A 27,656-nucleotide genomic window follows, 5' to 3' on the forward strand; every position below is an offset into this window, starting at 1 on the left:
TTTATTTTCCAGACACCTTTTCTAGTATAAGAGCTGCATCAATTTATATGCATATATCTATTGTTTTCCATATCTCTTATACACATGAAGATAGATGGATTGTCTGTAATGTACTCAATAAAAAGCTCTCAAATAATAGGCATAGGTATGTGGGAAAGCTTGATCCAAATGCATTCTCTAGTGGTTTTGATTGTCTATGAGAATTAGCAATCCTAAACAGAAACTTAACATTTACATATTGTTCAGTCTATCAGCATGGGGAGCATAGGAAGCCTTTGGTTGTATTGTCTACTGAACTGCAAGACTAGAAGAAAACTGTCATATCTAAAACACTGGTGTCCTCCCATTCTGCACTGGAGGTTCCCATTGAAATTAGGGAGTGTTTTCTCCCCCAGCTTCTTCAGGAGCAGGCTTTAATCAATGACTGCACTGGGTCATCTTCTTTGTTTGTTTCAATACAGTCATTTTAAGCTACTTCATTTCAAGGAGGGTGGGAGGAGAAAGCAATATTGTTATTTAAAGGTTTTCCCAAAAGTAATAATTTGTTTACAGACATCAAGTGTGCGTCTTGGCTATTACAGCAGGAGAGTCCATTTCAATTTCCAAATGGGATAACTATTATTGCAGATCGCAGAAAGAACAATGTGTTCTATATCACCATCTAAAAGACTGTGCCCCAGTCTGACTGGGGTGTTTGGATGCTTGTACTACTGTAGTATAAATAATAATTACACACAAAAATATATATTAAAAATGTTATGGTTGAGAAGTTAGGAAATGCCAGAATGAAGGTTGCCTGGTCAACTTTACTTCAGCCTCATTTACTCACATCATCACATATTATTTTTCTCCCCAGTGTTTCAAGTTGGGTACTCAAAGGAAATCACCATTAAGAGCCAGCAGCACTTGACTTTGTAATGTTGAAATTTTTTTAACTTAAAAAAAAAAAAGCTAACAGAAAAAAATGGTGTGAAACCATATTGAGACGCACATGGGTCATTATCAGGGTGGGTATCTTTAGGCCATCTGCACAGACCTCTGCCACTTAAGCTAACAGAGTAACTGGTAGCAGTAGTAGGCTGTTATTCTCTATGTGGATCAGACACTAGAAAGGGATGAGACACACTCTTTGGAAGTGAATTTCCTAGATATTTACTAACTCTCAGAGGAACACTGAAATTCAGCAACTTAGGGCTCATTTCCCGGTTCTGGGAAGGATTGCTCTAGTGGTCACAGACCTCTGCCCCCATCCCTCCAACCTGTCCTTGTCCCAGTAGTAGCCTTTTCCCAACTCTCATCCCTGATTCCTCACCCCAGTATTCTCCCCACCCCAGCCTAGCACAGTCCTAGGACCAGTCTCCTTGCCAATGTCTTCCTTCAGGCTCCAACCTCAGTTCCCACATTACCAGTCTCCTCTCTACCTCTGAAGCTCCTTACCCAGCTAGTCCAGTTTCCCAGCTGTCCCCATTTCTACCTCCCAGTGCCAGTATCTTTCCCCAGGCAGTTCCTGTCTCACCCACTGAAGTACCTGTCCCAACCTATTCTCTCTGCTGCCCCTTCCTCCCCACATCCAGCTCTTGTCTCCTCTGCATTCTGATCAGGATGCTTCCGCTCTCTCTCGCTCTCCTCATATTATATATAATGGCATCAAGAGCGACAGTGTTCCTGCTATCAGTTCATGGGCCAGACACTACAGCATTTGGGAGAAGCTATTGAAGGGAAAGTCCTGCTCAGCCCCTGAGGTACAACATGCCTTGTACAAACAATAGATAGTTTGGATGAATTTCAACAAGGAAAGCAAAAGGCATGATGATAAATGAAAGACTAGTAAAGCTTACATTTGAAATAAATGGATGACCTGTGAAAGTTTGGGAAATATATGCCCCCAAAGTGATTTTTTTAAGTTTAGAGGTCTACAAGGTGATTAACTAAGGAGAAAACTGAAGGGGAAAAACCCAGAGAAAACATTAGCACTTCTAAATGGGATATTTGTGTTTTAAGACTACTGAACGTTTTTTTAAAAGGGTATATAACTGCATGACCAGTAACAACAGGCCTTATCCTGTTCCCAAAGTCAATGCCAAAAATCCCTTAAGATCATTGGCAGCAGGATTGAAACCAACACTCTGAAACAGTTACATATGTTAAGTGAGAGCATTCAAATGTCATGATTCATAATGTAAACTGCTCAGATCCCACCCTGGGTACAGCACTATACAAATGGCTAAATGCATAAGGTGGGATGACAAATGTTGCACTGAGGAAATTACACACTGTTAGAGACAGGAACTGGATTTGATGGACCAGTGATCTGATCTGGCATGGCATGTCTTATGCTTCCTCTATTAGTACAGTAACTCCTCGCTTAACGTTGTAGTTATGTTCCTGAAAAATGCGACTTCAAGTGAAATAATGTTAAGCGAATCCAATTTCACCATAAGAATTAATGTATATATGGGGGGTTAGGTTCCCGGGAATTTTTTTTTTCACCAGACAAAAGATTATATTATATATATGTATACACAGTATAAGTTATAAATAAACAATTTAATACTGTACACAGCAATGATGATTGTGAAGCTTGGTTGAGGTGGCGGAGTCAACAGGTGGCATATTTCCCAGGGAATGCCTTACTGCTAAATGATGAACTAGAACTTGACTGAGCCCTCAAGGGTTAACACATTGTTGTTAATGTAGCCTCGTACTCTACAAGGCAGCATGAATGGAGGGAGGGGAGACAGCATGGCAGACAGAAACAGAGACACACATCCTGTGTGTGTGAGAAAGAGACACGCGCATTGCCCCTTTAAGTATGCTGAACCACTCTAAGTAGATTGCCTTTTTAAGTAGGCCAGGAAGTTGAGACAGCAGCTGCTGCCAGCACGTTCCCTCCATCCTGAGCCCTGTCATTTCCCTCCCCCCCCCCCCGCGCTCTATGGAAATGAGGTAAGCAGGGGGCAGGAGCAGAGGGGAGGGGGACACCCTGATATTAGCCCCCCTGTCTTTCCTCCCCCCCCAACCCCCCGTCCACCTCACAGCAAGCAGGAGACTCCCGGAAGCAGCTCCAAGACAGAGGGCAGGTGCAGCACATGGCAATGGGGGGGAGGGACAGCTGAACTGCTGGCAATTGATAGCCTGCTGGGCGGCTGCCACACAGGAAACTTAGGGGAGCAGGGAGCTGATGAGGGGCTGCCGGTCCATCCTGGTTCCAAGCCCCCACCAGCTAGCTGCAATGGGCTGCTCTTTCTGCAAGCAGTGGACAAAGCAGGCAGCTGCCAAACAACGTTATAAGACAGCACTGTGCAACTTTAAATGTGCCTATTCTCTAACTGATCAGCAACGTAACAATGAAACAACATTAACCTGGACGACTAAATGAGAAGTTACTGTATCTCCCTTTTTAACCTCATTTTGAGATGTAACAACTAAAGTTTCCAATAACAAATACCAGTTTTTATTTATTTCACATAGTTGTATTCCTTATTAGTCACTAAGAGCAACATTTTAATTATTTTGTTGAGATGACATACTGGTAATTAACTTTTTTTAAAATACATTTAAGATCTGATTTCTGTACATAGTTCAAAAAGCCAAATGGCGGTAAATTTGAACACATTTCAAAGAAAACCTAAAAGGGATTACATATCAATCTGAATCTCTGCCCAACATTATGCTGCAGCTCCAGATTAAATATAATCCAGTATCTATACAACATTAAAAATGCTTTTGAATGGGGTTGGATGTGGACAGACTATTACACTACCCCTATTCAGATGTTACAAATATCTTAAAGACTGGATATTAAAATGCTAAGTAAAATATCTATTTGCTAACTATCTCTGGGTTTATCATTTGCTTTAAAGATATATTGTATTCCCAAATTAAGAAAACTTGTAATAGCAGCTTTGAAATGGATTCCATAAAGATAGATACAATGATGATTTACTTCTTTAATTGAACTATTCCTGAGAAAAATGCTCTATGTCAGGTTTTGTTTTGTTTCAAAGTATCTTTAAACATTAGATAAATGACAAACATGCTTTAACAATTCAGCTATATTATTGCTTAAATAAATTTATATAATCATAAAGTACCCTCCGAGGTAGCAAAAAGATGTGCAAAATTTATTGTAAGGGCTCTATAAGTTGTAAATCAACATGTTTTAATAACATGCTTTAATGGTTATATTAACCAATGAGGCTGCATCTTTCTTTAGAAAATAACTGAAATTCAAATAGAAAAGTTTATTTAAATCATGATTTAAAATTGTCTTGATTTAAATCAATCCACCCTGATTTTAATATGTTTTCCTTACATGCTATAGTTTCAATTCTGTGTCACTGTCAATCTATTTTCCTTATTCTATTTTACAAAATTTGCATGTAGTTAGATGGGAAATGCAAGCAAAAGCATGGACTGTGAACTAGAATTACATTTAACTTTTTACTCTGATGCACACACACACACACACACACACACACACACACACACACACCAAATTCATCTGTTTAATACACTTGCTGCTTATGTAATCTTGAAAGCCATTAATTTTATACCATGACTAAAAATAAGCCAAAGAAAGTGTATCAGTGCTTTCTCCTGGCAAGCATCAGCTCTGCACTACTAGACAAAAAGTATGTACTGTATTATTATTAGTATGATTTTAGAGCTAATGGAAGAGTCATACCTCAAACATCCTTCTAAATTCCCTAGTGGATATCCATTATTGGAATCAAGCTACTTAGGAAGCTCTTACTTCCCTGAGGCAAATCTTTGGAGGTTCCCCCAGCACTATGAATAATCCACTTAAATTGGCTGAACTGCCTCTTTATTGTTGCTTGTTTGAAGACTTTACAGCCACATTAGTATGATTACTAATTTCACAGTAAAACACCTATTTATGGAGTTTATAATTTGGTCAGAAGTAGTAGTTCCAGGATAAAATAATTTAAATTACTGTATGTGGTATTATGTCACATAGAAAAAATGTGAAGAAATGTAGCACCTTTTCTGTCAAATACAAACCGTGACTGTATTGTCCCCTCTCCTGCCTAAAGCTTACTTCCCCCCTAAAATCCTTCCCCCCATGAGATCTTTTTGAACCCCTGCTTTATCATCTCTGTCTCACTGTCCTGTTTGGGAATTTTCCACTCTCCACTTCACCAGCCCTGTGCAGGGTCACACAGGTTTTCTAACTCTGGAACCATCCTGAACATACCTATTGTACAGTCAGAGCAGAGCTGTTAAATTTAATGACCTTTCATTATCCCTAGACTGATGGTTACTGTGCTAAAGGCAATGTTAGCAAATGGTGAATTCCAAATTCACAGAGACATTCAAAACATACAGTATTTTATAATAACTTCATACACATCATCTAGAATTCATAAATTGTACAGACTCCCAAATCAGAGTTACATCATACCCACAGATTAAAAGATGTAAAGTCACTGTGAATTACTGTATAACTTTTGTTATTGTTTAAAATGCCTTCTTGTAAAACGGAAGTGCCTGCCGGCAATGGGCTCAAATACCACTTACAGCCTTTTGTCTGCTTTCAGCATTTTATTTAACATGCTTAATTGTGGCCAGCAGGCATGTTTAAGACATGTTGCATCTCCCAACACCCCATGGCCATGTAGTTTCCACAGTGTTTTCTTGCTCACAGCATTTTAATCTTTTATTTAGAGCATTTAATTGGCAGCAACAGAAGTAATAAAATATCTCAATTAAGCTATTTCAATAGAATGTTAACATTTCAAAACAGACAGTGCTGTGGGAAAAGATACCGAAACCTATAATCAGTTTCTTTGAGCGGAATGGCGGACTGTATTATTCCCAGTCCTCCATTTCCAACATAACCAAACAGTTCTGTGCCTAATAATAAGCATATACTCCACTTAATCATAGCCTATTCTTCTCTGCCAATTCAGTCAATATATCTGAGATCAGTCCCCAGAAACCACAGTTAAAACAGACTAGCAGATTTAGTAACCAAAAAAAAAAAAAAAAATCATCCTCTGGAACAGTAACACAGATAGTTCAGGATTAAGGATCTGCTAAAAAAGAATGAAAATGCTAGGCACAGTGCTGAGTAATGCAAAGTATGCAGGCACATCAGCCCCCCACAGGAGCAGGGCCGGCTCCAGGCACCAGCTTACCAAGCAGGTGCTTGGGGCAGCCACTTCGGAGAGGGGCGGCACGTCCAGCTATTCGGCGGCAATTCGGCGGATGGTCCCTCACTCCCGCTCGGAGTGAAGGACCTCCCGCTGAATTGCCGACGCAGATCCAGATCGCGATCGCGGCTTTTTTTTTTTCTTTTTTTTTTTGGCTGCTTGGGGCGGCCAAAACCCTGGAGCCGGCCCTGCACAGGAGCACATCCTACCTCTGAGATACCCCTTAAGACACAATTCCTCTGTTGCTCCTGGTTGGGCTGAGGGCAGTAGGTTACTATAACCCCTAACAGGATGAAGTAATAATTCTTCCTGAGTGACCAGCCAGCAACGCTGCATGGAACAAGGAGAGTGATGAATGTGTGAGCCACTGCTCTGACCCTCCGCACCCAGTTCCTTAGAAGGAAGAGCATCTTAGGCACAGTCCCTTCTTTCTCCACAGTGCCCAAAGTCATTATCTAGGCAGCACTAATGGAGCCATGCAGGGAAGTGTGTTGAGGCCTTTAACAGAACTACTCACATACTTAAGCACTTGAATGTCTCTGCAGGATTGACGCTTTTCTGTGTACGTTGTAGCCCTTTCGCTAGCCCTTCACCATTTAGTTTTGTTTGTTGATTTTAGTTTTGTTGGTTTGAACTTCTTAAATTGTAACTTCTTCAGAATAGGGACAGTGTATTCCTATTATATATGTCTGTATAGCATGTAGCACATTGTGGACACTACTGTCGTACAAATAATAAAGTTTTATTTTAAATGGCCTTGAGAAAGACAAACAATTGAATCGGAGCAAACAATAATAATGTACCTGTATTCTTGCAGGAAAACTTGGTTCTCTCATCACACAAGCGTATAGTTCCATTACAGCCCTTTTCATCGCTGCCATCTTCACAATCCTTTTCTCCATCGCAGCGCCACAACACAGGAACACAATTCCCATCAGGGTTACACTGAAATTCTTTCTCATTGCATCCTCCAGGAGAGGGAGTTTCTTAGATAAAATAATCAAGAGACAAGATTAACTATATTGAATAGCTTGTTCACAATGTTTGTTTTTTTCCTACCACCAGGTATATATGAAGAAACTAGTTTATATAAACACAGCAGTACAGCTGTCTCATTTGCTCAGTTAAATTTGGCAATTTGTGCAGAATAACAGGAACAGCCAGTGTTGTTGTTTTTTAACTGAAACAAACATCTCCTCTATCACACCGTATACCTAAAGAAAAAGTTACACCTATTGTCAGAGAAATACAGAGTGCATATATAGCCAGCAATTTAATTAAAACAAATAAAGTTACTGAGTCTGTGAAATATGTTATGAGCATGGACCACAAGTTCGTAAAATGAGTCTGTAGGGACCATGAGCTTTAGGGCTTTGGTTGATCCTTTTATTTCTAAACTGTTTCATCGCACAGTAAATGGTTAGGGAAATCAGCTCTACAGTAATCAGGGGAATGAAGGCCAAGATATCCAGATGCATCTAGTGATTCTGGGTGACTTATTTTTTGGACACCCAATACCAGAGGCTCCCAAAATATCACTACTCACTTTTGAAAATCTTGGCTGAAATGTTGAAAAGAAATATGGAAATTGTTCAATTAGAGAAAGTTTACAATATGGAACCCTGAATTCAGAGCCCAAGAAGAGGACACATTTAAGTACATTTAAATTTAATAAGAAAGTTTGCAGGCATTTATTTTCAATTGGTTTTCAGGAGGAACGGGCCAGATCTCTGGTCATAGTTAAGTCCTCTGTGCACAGCTAGAGCTGCCCAAAGGGGATTTAAAGCTGCTTTAATGCGAAAGATGAGGATTCTTCTGCAGCTCAGTGAAATCCTCTGCTTGCAAGCTGATATATCTAGTTTTATACACTCACTTTTAATCTTGCATTGGCCTAGTAGATGTTCTGCTAGAAACGGCATTGAAAAACAATGTGATCTGACATCGCTGGACAAGCAGAATGGTCCCTGGGCAATGCTTACAGTTGGCGCAAGTTAGAACAGCCATGCAACTGCTCTAATATGCTCCATGGGCCAGTTCAGCCCTCAGCTGCCTCCAAAGATTTTGACGGTACAAAAGGTGACAGTTATCTTGGCCTTTCCCCACTCAGCTATGCTGAACATGAGCTCTGTACAGTTGAGGATTCAGACCTATATGTATTGAAGCACAGTAATTATGTGATAAGACTTTGTTGGGATTAGCCACATGCTTAACATTAAGCATATGTGTGTTTCCAAGATTGGAGCCTTATTTTACACTTTGGATTCCTCACCTGTACTCTGCTAACCTAATCATCACCACCGAGATTATTTATAGTATTCCAAACCTCTGAACCGTATTAAGGCATATTTTAAAGTCATGTCTTGAAAAGTCCTGCATTCGCGATTTACACTGAAAAGTATAATTTGAACATTTTTTACCAGCATTTGTCCACAGCCACAGTCAATTTTATAAAACATTTATTTTCCTTGTTTGGGTGACAGTAAAAGTCCTGGACTTCTTTGTAATATAGGAAGTTATCTTTTTGATTAATCTCTTTCTTTGCAGTCTCTCTGTCCTACATAGGGTAACCAGATAGCAAGGGTGAAAAATTGGGACAGGGGGTGGAGGGTAATTGGCACCTACATAAAACATAGCCCCAAATATCGCGACTGTCCCTATAAAATCGAGACATCTGGTCACCCAAGTCCTACAACTCATGAGGAAGATGCTGCAGTGAAGCAACTTGTTCATTTTGTTTAAACAGTGAAGAAACTTCAAGGCTGCCTAAGGATGTTCTACCAATAATAAATAATAATAATAAATTAATAATTAATAATACTATAAATTCTGCTGTTGCAGGGTCCTGCCAACTAAATTGCTCCCAGGTGACTTTGAAGTTTTATACTGTTATTCTGTGATGTTACTTTGAGGCACTTTCAGGCTGCCCTCACTCAAAGCAGTGGTATCAAAGAGCTTCAAAGTAATGTCGGAGCAATGGTTGGGGGTTCATAGCAAAGTGCCAGGAGCACAACTCACAATCAGTCTGCAACAGTGCACTGTCTTTAGGCACAAACCAGCATACTGGGAGCTCCTCTTTGCAGTCCCGAGACAAAAGCCAATGCCAACACATTTGAAAAAGTTATACGAGTAGTTTCCATGTTACATAATATTAAGATTCTCCACAAAGTAAAGGTTTAGTTAAAAAAATAATTCTCTATATTGTTGTGAGTTAAGAACAAAGCAGCAGTATTACGTTAAAACTTCTGGATTTCTCGTTTGTGTCACTTTTTTTTTTTTAAAGATATAGGAACCCAAACCATCCTATTGAAACTCTCACATAATGTGGGGCCCTCTGCATTCAGATCTAACTTACTCTGGGTACAAGGAAGAGTTAGCTTTCTTCCCATTCCTGGGACCCCAGGAAGGCTATCCACAATGTCCCATTCACATAGAAAGAAGAGATAAAGGACTGTTCACTCCAGGCCAAGAAGGTGGGTGGAGCCAGAGGAGAAGACATCTTTATCTCCAGTGATAGCTATTCTATGATTTTATCACAAGTCTTTCAATACTTATTTTTCTTTTTTAAACAGGCCTCATGAATTTCTGATTTCTGCATTCAAACTCATGAAGTTTTACCTTATCCAAAATGGCCACCATCTCCCATTACTGTCAATATGACTGAAGCCACAGGCTCCCCTCGGCAAGATGGTCACCATGTGATTTTAATCTTTGTAGATGAAAATGAGTTTGCCCGCTGCAAAGAGGGACACCATGTCCATTATTTCAAGTGGGGCTGAAAACAATCCACCCTCTGGGAACATGATGACCCCTTAGGGTCACCTACAACCTGGATCGACCTCTTACCAGCCAGTCATCCAGGTAAGGGAATACATGGACAAAAGGTAGCAGTCTGCTTTGGACATAACTACGAGTTACAAAGGGATCTCACTAAACTGGGTGACTGGGCAACAAAATGGCAGATGAAATTCAATGTTGATAAATGCAAAGTAATGCACATTGGAAGACATAATCCCCACTATAAAGACAAAATGATGGGATCTAAATAAGATAGATCTTGGTGTTATTGTGGATAGTTCACTGAAAACATCTACTCAGTGTGCAGCAGCAGTCAAAAAAACTAACAGAATGTTAGGAACCATTAGGAAAGAGAGAGATAATAAGCCCTTACAAATCACATTTTTCTCACTCACTTAAGGCAGGTGGGATGAGGGTCACTATTAGGCAATGCCCTACCATATGAATAGCAGTGCTTGAAATCTGTAGAGCATAGCATATCTCTGGAACTGAGGCCAGTAACCAGACCGGGGCCCAGAACCACAGACACACAATTTGTTTTTTTGACTAACCAACTAACTAAATGCACAAAACGGGTACTATTTACAGTTTTGATAAAGACTTGCAGAAGCAAGGACAGGGAGCTCCAACAATTATCATGGCAGTAGGAAAGAACTGAGCAGGGTTGAGAGGCAGCTTGGCCCTTTATGTCTGCATGTGGTGTGCGGGGCAACAGATGGTGAGGAGGAGATGTTAGTCTATGGTGTAGCTTCCTCATCAGCCCTTTTCTCCTGTTCCTTGAAAGATTCATCCTCAGATGGAGACTGACTTGGAAGTCAGGAAGAGCAAGTGATTGCTGCCCCCTGGCACGCCCCATGAGTGTAGCTGAGTGCTCTGGAGAATTATTGCTGATAAGTAACCCAGAGGTCCCAATATGGCCATTCAGGAGGGGCCCATAAAGAATAACAGGAGGGGACCCAAGACTGGTCATATCAGGAAGAATGTGTAGTGACTTGAGTCTGCCTGTGCCTTGAGCTACTCTCTCAGAGAACGTGTCAGGAGAGGTAGCTCTGGCTTGGTAATTAAGCAAGCTTTGAACAAAAACATAAGAATCAGAGGAGTTATCTTCATAGTCCAAGGGAGAGGCAGACAGACATGGTGTTGAATCAAGTTGTTTGTCCTTTCTAAGAGGTACCAGGGAGCTAGTTGGCACTGGCGAATGCCGCGTTACCAGTGATAGATGAAGCTCCATCACCAAGATTCTTTCCACATCTGTTAGCAGAGGGGATTTGGGTTCATCTGAGACAAACAAGTCTCTGGAGAATTTAAATTCCTGCGGTACCTGGCTAAGCTGTGCAGGAACAGGGCAATGAGAAGTGGTGGAACCAAGACTGACCTTGGATTCATTGGCACCAGTCAGTTTGTGGTGTCAGCTTGGGTACTGCAGAAAGAATGGCAGAAACCACATATGGTACCAGCTTCTTCGATACAGAGTTATTAGCGTAATGTGATTGGATGATACAAGAGGGTGGCTTCAGTACTGAGCAATGCTGGATACCATGGGACTTAGAAGTACCTGAAGCCTTAGATGAGGAGGGGCTTTCAATGTCAGGAGAGCTTGGAGCCTCTCTGAGATGTGAGGTTTCTGTAACAGCAGGTCTCTGAGGTGACTTAAGCTTATTGGCACTGATTTCTCTTTGAGAGGATCAGAAACTCTTCTTTCTAGAAGCCTTGGTGCTATTCCCCATGGTTCTGTCCCACGTAGGTCTACTGAGTGAGTGGTCTGCAGAGGTCAATAGGGCACTGTGGTCACTGGAATACCACTTCACGGGGGGAGGGGAGGGGACGGGTATCTGGGCCTGGGTCTGAGGAAGGTTGAAGGGAGCACTCCATCATGAGAAGCCTAAGCTTTATCTCCATGTTCTTTCTAGGCCTACTTTAAAACCTGAATAAATTTTATCCTTAGATGGGACATGGATACCTAAGTAGCGGATACAGTGAGAGTAGCTTTCACTAAGTATGATAGGATCCCGGCAAATGAGGCAGCATCTAAATCTAGAGTATTTAGGCATAATCCAAGGATAGACTCCCTGAAAAAGAAGACACCCCAGAGAGGAGGGGATGCAGAGTGTGTGTGTGTGTAGGTGGGGGGGGAAGAACAGGAGTCTCCCAAAGAAATATGCCTCCCAAAAATAACCTTACTAAAACTACTAAAATTAGTAAGAGCTAAAAGGCTAACTAAAAACCTAAAAATAACAATCATGAAACTAATAAAGCTATTCTCTAAAGGTAAATAAGGTAAAAAGCAGGCACTACAAGATGCTCCATCTCAGCCTGGGGCAGTTGAGGACCACCTGGGGGCAGTTCATGTGTCTCTGTGCTATATACAGGGTGCAAGGATAGCTAAGGTCAGGTGAGGACTGAATGGGCACTGATACAGAAAGCCTCCAATCAAAGGCACATGCAGCACATGTGCACCTGAAGTGGCGTACCATAAGTATATTACTTTAAGAAATACAAGTTCCTTTTTAATAATTCACAGTGTTTTGATAATTAAATATTGTTTTAATAAAGATGAAGGAAACAGGTTAAAAGCAGATGAATAATTTTCTGTTTTAATTTTAAGAAGACGTCATGATGCACAGCATTAAAAATTTCCACAACCATATAAAGGAATTTTCCAAACCAGAAATACATTTTACTCTCCATTAAAAAATTACATGCATTATAGGAGTGGGGAATAAACTTGACTACAACTATTTACAGTTTTTGTTTACAAAGCACATGGAAGCATACTGAGTGCATCCACAGGCATGCTCAAGCCTTTCTGATTTTTCCCATTAAACCTAAGGGCAGAATGTGTTCACAGTTCCACAAGGTTCTTACCACTAACTAAAAATTGTAAACATCCTTCATAGCTTTGCTCTGAACTAGACTTAGAAAGATCAAATTTATGACATGAGTACAAACAGGAAAACTAAATTAAAGTTAATGTTATGTCAAAAATAATAAAGCCTCATTGCTGAGGCTTAATTCCATGATTTGAACCCAACTGATGTGCAAATAAAATTATTCAAAATTCATTTAAGCGGATGATACAAAATGACAGGGCTATAACAGCAGAATATATCCAGGTTTTCATTCCTCAGTTTAGCTAAGAAAAACATAGTAGAATTATAAATTGGGGACTCTTTTAGTGCAACATTTATCATCGCTTTCTTTACAAACTTGGTTCAGGGTTTCTAGTGGAACATACATATTCTGTTGATTTTCTTTTTTATTGAGTAATATGGCTTTTATATCTAAAATATTATGTTTGTCTTACCTTATATTCCCCTATATATGGGCAACAGGATAAAAACTTCAAAACATAGTGATAGCTCCCATTTTAACAACTGTAGGTAGAGTGGGCACCATATAAAAGTCAACTTTACAATTCAGCTATATTTTACTTTATTGTAAAATTATTCAATCTATAGAAAATATTGCAAATACCACATAGTTTAATTACAATGGCACAATAAAGATAATTTTTTGTGATTTCCTTTGTATCTGAGATCAAATATGTTTCTACAGTATTTTAACTATATTTCCCTGGTTTTATACATTTGGAGGTTTCAGAGTAGTTTGTGATTGGAGAATTAAATCTTAGTACGTAATCAAATTATTTTGGAAACTTGCTACATCACAAATCGCAGCAGAAGGCCAATATTGTCAGTAATGACATCATAATGGAAGCTTTCCTTTAATTTCTATTGAAAAATTAAGAAATTCACCACATGTGCTCATATTGTTAAATTGCCACACGAGGCAGTAGATGTTGCCTTTTTAGTAAAACAAACAGTAGGAACAAAAGAATGACTACCGTAAATTGGAGATCAGATATGTTTTCATTGTAAAGCACAATTAAGTTTTTTTGTTTGGTTGACTGGTTTTGAATAAGAAATAAATACTGAGTACAAGAAATTTTAGGGATTATTCTTTGGTAAAATGTAAATAATTATAGGACATTCTATTATTTTAATATTATATTGAGCTAAACAGTTGTGCAAAAATACTCGCAGATATTAAAGTGGTAACTTAAGCAATGTTGCTTTGCCTACTGTATCTTGATCCAGGAAACATTTATCTCTATTAAAAGGACAAGAATCATGTTCAGTGTAATTCAGTGAAGTAAAAATCGACATTGTGCTGGATTTGTTTCAGCAGAGACTGCTCTAGCTATAGGCAAACTAGGCAGCCGCCTAGGGAAGCACATTTGGTCTTGCCATTCCCCAGGGAGAAGGTAGGTTTTTGTTTGTTTAATTGATTGGCACTATTTTTCTCTCTCCTGTTACCTGTAAAGGATAATTGAGAAGGAGAGAGTATCACCCCCTCCTAGAGTTCGGTTTTACTAGTAACTCAAAAACAAAAACATTACAAAATCTTCAGCCTGCCTGTTTGGCTGTCCCTAAGATTTGTCCTTTGAGCTATCCAGGACTTAACTCCCTACCCCCTTTATATCCTGTTTGAATCACCACTTTAAGAGGGTCTTAAATATCTGTTTTCTGCCACCAACGATTTAAATCACTTTCACTTTTCCAATGGATGAGAAAGTTCACTATTCATTTAGACCAAATCTTTATCACAGTATTAAAATAGCCAACCTTCTTTGGTGCAGTTTGTTTTGGTTTCATCACTGAAGTCTCCACAGTCATTGTCACCATCACAAGCCCAGTGACTTGGTATACATCTGCCATTGGAGCATCTGAACTGGTTACTGGAGCATGAGTGAACACAACCCAACTCATCACTCCTGTCGCCACAGTCGTCATCTGTGAACATTCATAATCAACATTAGAAAAAAAAAGCCAGACCAACTTTAAACGGTACAAAATCTGAATAGAAGCCTGACCCTCATGAGAAACGTTAATAAATGGAGGCAACAATGCTTGCATTTACTGTTTTCATATCTACAGTGTTCTTGAGAAGAAAACAGAGAAGTGATAGCCAGTATGTTAAAGTTCTATATATTGCTTTCTCTGCTGGATCATACCAGAACTACTTATGTCACTATGAGCAATTCCTTGTCCTGCCTTTGCTATGGGAGCTGGCCCTTTTGTGCAATTGAGTGTAAAGACTTGTGTTTTGGTAAACACAAGTCCTTAGTTTTATTCCCAACAAAATCATGCACTAGACTGATGAATGGGCTGCAGATAAACAGTTTCAGATAACTTAAGGCCAAAATGAAAATCTAAAGTCAGAATTAGCCTTTTAAAATAACACAGGACAAAGGCTCTCATTACACATTTAGAAACAGATAACTGGAGAAAAAACACTAATTAATTATTAGTCAAAAGGGGGTTGGAGTGGGCTTCCTTATTTCTATACTGTATGATGATTCCTGTAATCTGTGATTGTGATTCCCAAGAAAGGGAAAGATAATGCATTAAACACGAAAGCTCACTTTGCACACTTGTTCAGCCAAACATACATTCCACTGATTATTTTATTTTATGGAAATGCTCTGATTCTTGGTCATTCTTATAACCAAATATTGTCTCATATTACATTCTATTCTAATATAATACAGTTGATTTGCAGTGATGTTCCAGGTTTAACTCTAAGAGCAATTCTTATCTCTGTTTTCTCCCAGGTGTGTGGCCTCAATTTCACAACTTTTGATCTTAAATCAATAAAATAAAGCCATTACATTTATTTTATGCAGGGCTACAAGCTGGATTTACTCTCAGTCCCAGTAGGAAATGAGCATTTTTATCAAAAGTACACCCTAGCCCCCTAATTAAATCAGTTTAGTGATTTACTGAACATTTGGTACTTGCCTGAGTCACAGTGCCATTTGCTGCTAACACATCTTCCATTTTTGCATATAAATTGAGTTAGTGGTTCACAGGTTGGGAATTCTGTGAAGGATATGAAGGTATCCAACATGAAATGTGTTAATGACTATACCAGATTTAATTTGTATCCCATTTATTTGTGTCCCCTCCCTCATACATGCACAAAGACACAGAAGAATCATTAAATCACTTATTGAAGTGGCCATTGCTTCAGGAAGATAATTTCAACATCTTCTAAATGAGTGTCTCCTAGTTACTAGAAGGGAAGGTTAGTCATTTGCTGCTGAAGGACAATCAGTAAATGCTGTAGTGCTAGGAGAACAAGCAGACACTAAGGAGCTTTACCAGCTCATCCAGTTTCCTTTAAATGAACAACAGCTGGAAGCAGCAACATGCTCTGCTTCTCTAAAGTGTATGCAGATGTTTCAAAAGTGCTGTTCTCTCCATGAATACAGAGAAAAGTAGGAGTTAAAACATCCTCTCAGTACTTTTTTTTTAAAAAAGAAAGGACAATGAAATCTGATATGATTTACATAGTAGAGAAAATCTGAAAATACATCTTTCTGCAAAGATATGAGTTTTCTTGAATAAAGTTACAAAAATGCCATGCAATACCTGAAAACTAAATATGAAAATTACTCACTCTAATTCACTGATTTGGGTTTATTTGAGGAGTAGGTGCTACTCAGCATGAGTAAAGGCACCACAATGTAGCTATAAATTAAGTTACTAATTCAAAACCTCTATGAGGCAGAAGCCATATTGCACTACACTATCACATGCAAGCTTATATTCTGGTCACTTGTGCAAGAGGTTAAAAAAAAAGGGAGCAAAAAGGTGCAAAGGGCTCTTACACTGAGGGTCAGTTAGAATCAGGGTGCTTGTGCTTCCTGAGTGCTTGGGAGTCCCAGGTGCTGGAGGGTGGGAGCAAATGCTGCATTGGCAATTCTGAGGGACAGGAGCTATTCCTAGGCAAAACCCATTCCCTCCCCTGCCTTGCCCTCCCAGCCCCAGCACACAGAGGGCTTTCTGCCTGACTTAGCACTTTGCAGGCAGGATGATTCTAGCTAATGCTGAGATGCACAGAACCGGCACTCAACTCACTCACTTAAATTTACCGTGACGTTAAAGCTGTGTCTTGGTTCTTTCTAATGAAGTATCTCTGAAGTAAATTTAATTGTAAAGTTACACCCTACCCTGTCAAATGTATGCGTCATAATACTAATGATGAAATATAGTCTGAACTGTGAGAAATCATATTTTCAAAAGTTCACTTTTATCATAAAACGTTTGATTGCAATGTAGCTGCTAGTAAAAAGCAGGAAATGAAACACTTGGAAAATATAGAAGTGATACAAAGGGACATGAAGACATTAGAATTACAAGTAGGAAATAAACTGCTTTGACAGTTACACATTGCAAGTCACCATTAAAGAGTGAATACTTACAAACAGTTCTCACATATATTCCAGTAAAACTATCAGGAAACTAAAACACTGGAATATGTATAGAGCTACAAAGTAAAGGCTCAGCCACACTACAACTCCAAGTCTATCCATGTTTTTCTAATACAGTAACTCCTCACTTAACGTTGTAGTTATGTTCCTGAAAAATGTGACTTCAAGCGAAACGATGTTAATATAAATGAGGGGGTTAGGTTCCAGGGAAATTTTTTTCACCAGACAGACAAAAGACTATATATATATATATATATATATATACACACACACACACACACACACACACACACACACACAGTATAAGTTTTAAATAAACAATGTAATACTGGTACACAGTGATGATGATTGTGAAGCTTGGTTGAGGTGGAGGAGTCAGAGGGTGGGGTATTTCATTTAATGCTAAATGATGAACTAGCAATTGGCTGAGCCCTCAAGGGTTAACTCTCTCTCTACACAAGGCAGCAGGAATGGAGGGAGATATGCGCATTTCCCTTAAGTACACTGCCTTGTTCATTAGATCAGCTTGCTGAGATGGCAGCTGATGCAAGCTCCCTCCTTCTTGAGCCCCGGTGTGTCCCCCCTGCTCTATGGAAGATGGGGTAAGCTGGGTGCAGGAGCAGGAGGGAGGGGGACATCCTGACATTAACCCCCCTCTTCCTCCCCCCCCCCCACAGCAAGCAGGAGTCTCGGGGAGCAGCTCTAAGGCAGAGGGCAGGAGCAGCACATGGCAGGGGGAGGGACACAGCTGAACTGCAGGCAGCTGCTGCACAGGGAACTTAGGGGAGCGGGGAGCTGATACGGGGAGCTGATGGGGGGCTGCTGGTCCACCCTGGTTCCAAGTCCCCACCAGCTAGCTGCAACGGGCTGCTCTTCCTGCAAGCGGTAGACAAAGCAGGCGGCTGCCAAAGGATGTTAGAAGGGAGCATTGCGCAACTTTAAACGAGCATGTTCCCTCATTGATCAGCAACTTAACAACGAAACAACGTTAACCGGGACAACTTTAAGTGAGGAGTTACTGTACTCTCATCCAATTTTGGTTAGAACAAACAGTTGAGTTGTCTCCAGAGTTTTATTTTCATATCAATACCAAGTGTAAACCAAGTTTGTGCATCCAGCGTTACCATAATGCTTAGCTGTGTTCGTGTCAGTGCAGTCTGAAAAAATCTGGGTAACCACCCCAGAGTAGGGAATAGACCACCTGAAGGATATGCATATCAAGCATCACTACTAGCTAAGGCAGAGGTGGGCAAACTACGGCCCCGAGGCCACATCCGGTCCTCCAGGCATTTTAATCTGGCCCTCGAGTTCCTGCCTGGAAGTGGGGTCTGGGGCTTGCCGCACTCCGGCACTCCAGCCAGGGAGCGAGAACGGGGTCTTGCCCCACTCCGAATGGCTCCCGGAAGCAGTGGCGTGTTCTCCCTCTGGTTCTATGTGTAGGGGCAGCCACAGGGCTCCACACGCTGCCCCCACCCCAAGCGCTGCCCCTGCAGCTCCCATGGCTGGGAATCACAGCTAATGGGAGCTGCAGGGGCAGCGCCTGCGGACAGGGCAGCGCGCAGAGACGCCTGGCCATACCTCTGCATAGGAGCCGGAGAGGGGACATGCTGCTGTTTCTGGGAGCTGCTTGAGGTAAGCACCACCCAGAGCCTGCCCCCCGACCTCCTCTTGTGCTTCAACCCCCTGTCCCAGCGCTGATCCCCCTCCCACCCTCCGAACACCTTATCCCCAGCCCCACCCCAGAGCCCGTACCCCCAGTCGGCACCCTCCTGCACCCCAACCCCCAATTTCGTGAGCATTCATGGCCCGCTGTACAATTTCCATACCCAGATGTGGCCCTCTGGCCAAAAAGTTTGCCCACCCCTGAGCTAAGGGAACAATGGAATTTACATCCCTTTCTACACTGGAATATTTTGGTGCTGGAACCTCTGCCACAATTGTTGAATGCCCTATGTTCACACACACAAAAGAATATTTACAAAGGTGCACAAGTGCTGCCAGCAACACTGAAACTGAACTTCCTTGGAGCAAGTCTCTGCACTTTTGTATCCGGCATTGGCTTACTTCACTTCTGCACCTGTAGTGCATTGAGCAAATGTTGGTGTTGCAGTTGCAACATTGCATTTGGTCCTCCCAGCACCAACCCACAATGTTCCTGCAACTCCTTCAGGAGCTACTCTGTGCAGAAACTCCAGTAATTCCAATTACTTTCTTGTTTTAAGTTAGTGCAACTTCTGTAATTTTTTGCATACAAAATCTCCATTCCATATAGTACCATGCATGCAGTTTTAAGGCTTTTCTTGGTTTAAAAGAAGTAATATTTTATATAATACTGATACATTTTTTAAATAAATGTATTTCAGACATTAACAAATGCTAATTTATATATTTCACATTTTAAATTTTTTCTTAAATCTCTCCAAGTGTGGATTATTATTCTCCAAAAAACCCTGCTTCAGGTATTGGTATTAGTATTCATGATATATTGGTACCACAATAAGAGGGGGTGCTGAATGTGGACACAATCAACACAACAGGCTTCCAGTAGTCCAGACTGCTAGTGTTTATACAATGAACTGTTACAGGAGTAGAGCAGAACTGTTGTAAATTATAATATAATATATATTATAATTATAACTTGTTATGCAGTGTGGACAAAGCATAGATTATCATATTGTTCACAGAGTTTAAACTAGGAGAAAAAAAGCCCAGCCGAACTGGTTATACTGGTTTAAAAGGGAAGAGAGGTGCCCATCCACTTACTGTTCCAGGCTTCTTGCAAGGACAAACCATGAGCACTTGTCACAATTACTAATTGAGCATTAACTATGTAGCCTGTAGAAACAGACCATGTTGAAAGTTAGTCTTGCAACCAACAAGCTCAGCTATATCATAGACAGGACCTACAAAAAACTATTTATTGGCTAACTGACAATGAAGGGCACTAATGGGTATAGGATAGTAACACCAAGGATGGAAAGGAAATGTTTGAGACTACCCAAAGGAGTATAAGGAAAATGGGATGAAACTGCATAGAATCTTTGGCAAAAGAAGAAAGCTGTTTTCTGTTTTTCTAAGTAGTGTGATCTATCAGACAATGAAATAGTCTCCCAATAAACACTGTGACTTCTGCATTCGTTTAAAACTCAGCTACACAGAAAAATTGAGACTATATTACACTGGTCTACAATTTTTGAGAAGTCGTCTGCTTCAGAGATAAAATGTGCTATTTATTATGTATTTTGATGTGCTGAATTCAAATATGACAATTAAAACAGCTGATTGGCTACTGTTTCTAAGATATTTAAGTTTTTACATTTTATGTCTATGTATATTGTGTAGATAGTAGAGTTTTAATCATAAATTGTAAACCTAGGTCTTTTCATGTGTTTATGGTTGCTTTACATGATAATATTTCACCTGTCCTGTTTATGTAACACTTTAAAAATCAGCAAAAGGGTTATATAAATAAAATTTATTAGGAAACAAAAGGCAAAAAACTATTCTGTACATAGTTTAGTCCTATTCAGTGTCTACTCAGCGCTTCTTGGCTTGTCTCTTGTATTCATTAAATGGAGCATCTCTTGTCACTGTCCAGCAATAGTCTGCAAGCATTGATGGGCTCCATTTGCCCTGATAGCGTTTCTCCATTGTTGCAATGTCCTGGTGAAATCGCTCGCCGTGCTCGTCGCTCACTGCTCCACAGTTCGGTGGAAAAAAATCTAGAGGAGAGTGCAAAAAATGTATCTTTAGTGACATGTTGCAACCAAGGCTTTTGTATGCCTTGAGGAGGTTTTCCACCAACAACCTGTAGTTGTCTGCCTTGTTGTTTCCGAGAAAATTGATTGCCACTAACTGGAAGGCTTTCCATGCCGTCTTTTCCTTGCCACGCAGTGCATGGTCAAATGCATCATCTCGAAGAAGTTCACGAATCTGAGGACCAACAAAGACACCTTCCTTTATCTTAGCTTCACTTAACCTTGGAAATTTTCCATGGAGGTACTTGAAAGCTGCTTGTGTTTTGTCAATGGCCTTGACAAAGTTCTTCATCAGACCCAGCTCGATGTGTAAGGGTGGTAACAAAATCTTCCTTGATTCAACAAGTGGTGGATGCTGAACACTTTTCCTCCCAGGCTCCAATGACTGTCGGAGTGGCCAATCTTTCTTGATGTAGTGGGAATCTCTTGCACGACTATCCCATTCGCAGAGAAAACAGCAGTACTTTGTATATCCAGTCTGCAGACCAAGCAAGAGAGCAACAACCTTCAAATCTCCACAAAGCTGCCACTGATGTTGGTCATAGTTTATGCACCTCAAAAGTTGTTTCATGTTGTCATAGGTTTCCTTCATATGGACTGCATGACCAACTGGAATTGATGGCAAAACATTGCCAATATGCAGTAAAACAGCTTTAAGACTCGTCTTCGATGAATCAATGAACAGTCTCCACTCATCTGGATCGTGAACGATGTTGAGGGCTGCCATCACACCATCGATGTTGTTGCAGGCTACAAGATCACCTTCCATGAAGAAGAATGGGACAAGATCCTTTTGACGGTCACGGAACATGGAAACCCTAACATCACCTGACAGGAGATTCCACTGCTGTAGTCTGGAGCCCAACAGCTCTGCCTTACTCTTGGGTAGTTCCAAATCCCTGACAAGGTCATTCAGTTCACCTAGTGTTATGAGGTGTGGTTCAGAGGAGGAGGATGGGAGAAAATGTGGGTCCTGTGACATTGATGGTTCAGGACCAGAAGTTTCATCCTCTTCCTCATCTGACTCAAGTGAGAATGATTCTGGTGCATCAGGAACCGGCAGTCCTTCTCCGTGGGGTACTGGGCGTATAGCTGATGGAATGTTTGGATAATGCACAGTCCACTTTTTCTTCTTTGACACACCTTTCCCAACTGGAGGCACCATGCAGAAGTAACAATTGCTGGTATGATCTGTTGGCTCTCTCCAAATCATTGGCACTGCAAAAGGCATAGATTTCCTTTTCCTGTTCAACCACTGGCGAAGATTTGTTGCACAAGTGTTGCAGCATATGTGTGAGGCCCACCTCTTGTCCTGATCTCCAATTTTGCAGCCAAAATAAAGGTGATAGGCTTTCTTAACCATAGTGGTTATACTGTGCTTTTGTGATGCAAAAGTCACTTCACCACAAACATAGCAGAAGTTATCTGCACTGTTCACACAAGTACGAGGCATCTCTGCTCACTTTGGCTAAACAGAAATGTGTCCCTTTGCAAAATCAAACACTGACAAATAAGAGAGCATGACACTATATGATTTCTAGAGCTGATATAGGGCAATTTGTTCAGCAGAGTGATGTAAGCTTCGTTATGATTGCATCATCCATGACTTCTAGGAATAACATGATGCAATTCATATCATGTATGATGCAATACCAGCTTCAGATTGCATCATTCATTGTTTTGCCTAAAAAGCAAGTACTGTCCAAACCCAGTCATAGATTTATTCATAGATCCAGTCAAAGATGTATTTTAGTCATTTCTGGTTTAAACTGAGATCCCTTCCCTTTATAACTCACTTATCCTCCGCCATTCCCAAGTCAAGGGTCGTATATACTGACCCAATAGCATATCTTGAAAGCTAGAGCCAATCAACAATTTTAAGCATCATTTTCGTTCTCAGTGACCCAGAATTAGTAAAGTTTGACTACATTTATTTCAGAAGCATTTTGGCTGTAGAGCAGTGTTATAGGAAATAATCCTGCAATGACAAAGGAGTTCTTTGTTTTTCTAAATACACACAAGTGTAATAATATGAACGATCTCCTTATGACTATGACTTGTTTTAATCACTGAATCTCTGGAGTTAGATTTACATGTGCTGCTGCTTTTTGTGCAGTAGATATGCCTATTATTTGAATTTTGATATCTTTTAAGGAAGCTAAGTGAAAGCAGTGGGCTTAAGCAGAATCACAGATGAGGTAACAAAAGATGAGACAAGGCGAGAGAGTTTCATCAAGTAATCAATACAACTGGAGATCAGAGAAAGTATCAAAAGACTGAAAAAAGCAGCTGTTTTCCTGGTACAGCACAAGGGGTAGGGCGAAAAGAAAAGTAAAAATGCTGATGAGATCACTTTTGTCAATTATTCCTAGAGATTTTGTTTTTTATTACCTGAAGATGTCTGTTATTGTTTTTTCAGGGACCAGCACTTCTCTGCCAAAGTTTGCTCTGAGACAAATGAAGATGTGCTAATGGCATGGGAATTAGTTATGAACATGCTTCATTTGTTTCAAGCAAAGCTGAGACTTTTTCTAATTTAGCTTTTTACTGAAGTCTTAGATACAAATATTATACAGATCAGACTAATAGATCACTTTTGCAAGATGCATTCAACTTGTACATTAAAACTAGATTCCTATATTTTTTTCCTTTTTTCAATCATATCCTTTCAAAACTAACGAGGAGTCCAGTGGCACCTTAAGGACTAACACAGGGGTCGGCAACGTTCGGCACGCGGCTCGCCAGGGTAAGCACCCTGGCGGGCCAGGCCAGTTTATTTACCTGCTGACACGGCAGGTTTGGCCGATCGCGGCCCCCACTGGCCGCGGTTCGCCGTCCGGGGCCAATGGGGGCGGCGGGAAGCCGCGGCCAGCACATCGCTCGCCCGCGCCGCTTCTCGCCGCCCCCATTGGCCCGGGACGGCGAACTGCGGCCAGTGGGGGCCGCGATCGGCCAAACCTGCCGTGTCAGCAGGTAAATAAACTGGTTCGGCCCGCTAGGGTGCTTACCCTGGCGAGCCGCGTGCCGAACGTTGCCGACCCCTGGACTAACAGATTTACTTGGGCATAAGCTTTCGTGGGTAAAAAACCCACTTCTTCAGATGCATGGAGTGACTTGGATCATGGACCTGGATGCATGGAGCCTTTCAAAACTGTGTTCTATGCTATGTTCACCTGTAAGGCCTAGATAAAGGCACAGGAGCTAATTAAAATGAATTGAGATGGGATCTTCCAATCTCAACATCAAACTCGGAGTCCTCTGTGGCAAAGATTTCCTTGATGAAGTTATTTATGAAGGAAACATAGCTCCTCCTTCAGAAAGACCCACTAACCTTATATTAAATCTTTTTTTCTCTATTTGCCAGGTTTTTCAATTGATTTTGCATTCTGGCAATTTCTGCATAATTTGTTATTGATTTGAGCTTGGGCTTTAGAGTGTCTGTCTCCAATTCCCCTGAATCAGTGTGCCTCCTCTTGAACTTTTCCTTTGATATATGTCATCTTTATTATCACACAATGTGTTGTGCTCAGTAAGGAGACTTATGCCTCTTGGAATTTCTTTTAGAATTTTGTGGGGTTTATGTGTTGCAGATTTAGATTTCCCATGCAGACCTTCCTCCACTGTGCCAGGGGCCTGGACAGGGCGTGAGGAACTAAGTCCACATCAGAGCAAAAGGCTGGTGAATCTTAATAAAAATCAGTAACTTTACCTTTGTTTTTCCTCTAAAACTACTTCCTTGGACTCTTGGAAGTTGCTATATTTGTACTTTGGAGGTGATGGTGTGGATTCAATCGGTCCTGGTACCGATTTCTGACCCTAACCACCAGACACACTCTAATTTTCAGCCCTCCACCATCTTGGGAGAAATAACCTTCCTCTGAAGTGGCAAAACTATGATTTTGTGTAAGTATTAGAGTTGCCAATTTTGGTTGGATGTATTCCTGGAGGTTTCATCACATGACATACTCTTTAATTAAAGATTAATCTTTAATTCCTGGAGACTCCAGGGCAATCCTGGAAGCTTGGCAACCCTAGTACGTTTATGGAAATTGCTGAATCAACAGGGGGAGCCAGAGTTATTCAAATGCATGAGGAAAAATGCAGTTTGACAACAAGGATCAGTCATAGTAACACACACAAAAATAGGAAATAAAGCATAATTTTGTCTCTCTTGAAAAATAATATTGCATACAGAGAATATTGTAAATTATTTCATAAAAGTATGACTGGTAACAATGTTTTCACAGTCAGAATCCTACAGTATACTCATGCTTGGCATCAAATTGTGATATAAAATGAGAAGTGAAGCATTAAGCACATTAACTTACTGTTTATAGTGCTTGAGTATGAAACTACAAGAGGATTAAAATGTATAAGTGATGTGTAAAGTTTGACCAGACTGAAATATTAAGAGTGAGCAAAGTGGATGCTGAAAAAGTGACACAAGGAAAATTCAAGATGACCTGACAGGATGACACAACAAATACCCTTTGCAAGAAGTTATAAAGAGAGTCATAAACATGAAAATAAATAAATAAACTGATAAATCAAAAAGCATAAGACAGCTAGATGAACTGGTTAGACAAACTACTGTATTGACTGTCACGTAATAGTATGATGTAGAATTCTCTTTGTTACTTAGACCCATACTTTTCTTTCCCTCCCTCAAGCAAAGCAGAAGGGACCTGTTTGATGAAAGTCAGCAAAAATAGTTATTTGAAAGCCTGCACAGAGAAGAAGTGTGGCTATGTGAAACTGTCCCTTACCACTGTGTAACTGCCCCAAGACCGCCACACCATTTACACAGAACAGTCACATTAAATATACAGAGAGATTATTGCCTAAATGTAGAGAGAGTGAGGAAATAAACTGTAAAAATATATTCTGTAACTTAAGTAAATGCTACACTTTTATATGCCCTGTGAAACTTGTCACAGTGTTCACAGGATTGCAGCTGCCTGGGGTTACCTGTGCTGCCAGTGCCAGTAAAGGAATATAAAGTTATGTAGAACCACATCAGCTATAAGCCAGGGATTGTGCAGTCTGTATCTGTAGATCCATATTTTGCAGCCACTTCCTTTCCTCCTCCCCTTCCACATCTGTCCACTGTAATCAGTGTAAGTCTATGGCATAAATGCAACCATTCTGAATCAGCAGATTTTTCAGGAAAAGTTTCTTGCTGTACATTTTACGAAGGAATAGTGTTTACAAACTAAGATGAAAGTAAAGAACAGCTTAGTCCAGAATTTTCTCCTCTAAAAAAATCCTTCATTCTGTACGATTGTATTTTATCTTAGTTTGTCTGAAAGACACTAATCAAATTAAAGTTGGATTTTGCTGCATAAATGCACCTTTTCATACAAAGGATATTCCCATGAATTTGTATTAAAATGACAAACTACTATAGAAAGCTTTCAAATACATCAGCTTGCTGAAATTTAAAGTGCATGAAGCTTCAAAATGTTTATATTTGCCACACAAACTTCAAGGGATCTCTTTTTGAGACACCAATCCTGCAAATACTTATGCATATACTTAATTTTAGACATGTGACTAGTCCCGTTGAAGTCAGTGAGAGTACTCATGCTGAAAGTTAAACACATGTGCTGGCATTTTCAGGACTGAGACCTCAATTTTTATACCTCAGCATTTTTTTAAAATACAACTACCCTGTTTATGAGTGTGGCATACAGAAAATATGAAAATAAGGAATAGCTTCTGCTATTCCTTATTTTAATTTCTGCTAACAATTATGCACAGGAACACACAGAAAGAGAGCCTCCTTAATTAAGCATCTGTTACCTCATTCTAGGCACAAATAAAGACATGGTAGTAGAATTGTACCCTCAGATAGACGAATATCCAAGGGTGCAGTATATGTGTTTTTCTTACCATACGTTCACTTGCATGAAGAATGCTGAGTGAACAAGCGTTCAGCACCATAACTTTTTAAGTGCTTCGAGGACAGAGATTTTATATGAAAACAAATGGCATCTTCTAATCTGTTTATGGTGTTAACCAGAATTAACACATTACCTTTCCTCTCATATCTGCAGATTTTCAATTAAAGTATTAAAAATAATTTGTCAATCGTCCTGCATCTTGTACCTGGATGCTAGAGATATGCAAAAATGCTAATACATTTAATACCTAGATTTGGCAGAGGCTCAAGAGACTTCTAAAAATGCGCTCTACCAGCAAATGTAACTTTAAAAGAACCACAGGTTTTACCTTAAAAGGTACTCTGACTTGCCTCTGCAGTTTTATTTTGCTTTTTCAAAGCATGTGATTGATTCTGAAGTAAATAATCAGAATGATCAATATTATAATGACACTCTGTACCTCGGGGGAGTACTTTACACCCCCATGTTCACCTTTATAAAATGATTATGAGGTATCCAATGCAAAATTTGTCATGTTGGGTGTCTTCGGAAGGCTCATGATGCACTGAACATGGTTGGTATAGTGATGTTATAGTAATTGTTACAGTAATGTTATAGTAATGTTATAGGTTATAATTTCATATATGAAGTTATGACGCTGAAAATGTATCCTCATGGTTTAAAATAATCCCAGGCAAAAACTCTCCAAGAGCTGAGAGGCAGTTCATCAGGGCATGTATGGGACAAACCCAGCCCAGCCTCACAGGAA

At 40.2% G+C, this 27,656-nt stretch overlaps 1 protein-coding gene across 1 annotated transcript in view; it reads right to left on the minus strand.

The window, feature by feature from the left end:
- Nucleotides 1-27,656, minus strand: part of LRP1B (LDL receptor related protein 1B) — a 1,070,902-nt gene that overhangs the window by 492,008 nt on the left and 551,238 nt on the right. Inside the window, exons 19-21 of the mRNA XM_065413676.1 lie at nucleotides 15,773-15,853; nucleotides 14,597-14,764; nucleotides 6,980-7,162 (exon numbers count right to left, since the gene is read on the minus strand). Coding sequence (XP_065269748.1) covers nucleotides 6,980-7,162; nucleotides 14,597-14,764; nucleotides 15,773-15,853 — 432 coding nt within the window. The remainder of the gene's footprint in view (nucleotides 1-6,979; nucleotides 7,163-14,596; nucleotides 14,765-15,772; nucleotides 15,854-27,656) is intronic.

The sequence above is a fragment of the Emys orbicularis genome, chromosome 11, assembly GCF_028017835.1.
Source record: "Emys orbicularis isolate rEmyOrb1 chromosome 11, rEmyOrb1.hap1, whole genome shotgun sequence".
In the NCBI taxonomy this organism is placed as follows: domain Eukaryota; kingdom Metazoa; phylum Chordata; order Testudines; family Emydidae; genus Emys; species Emys orbicularis.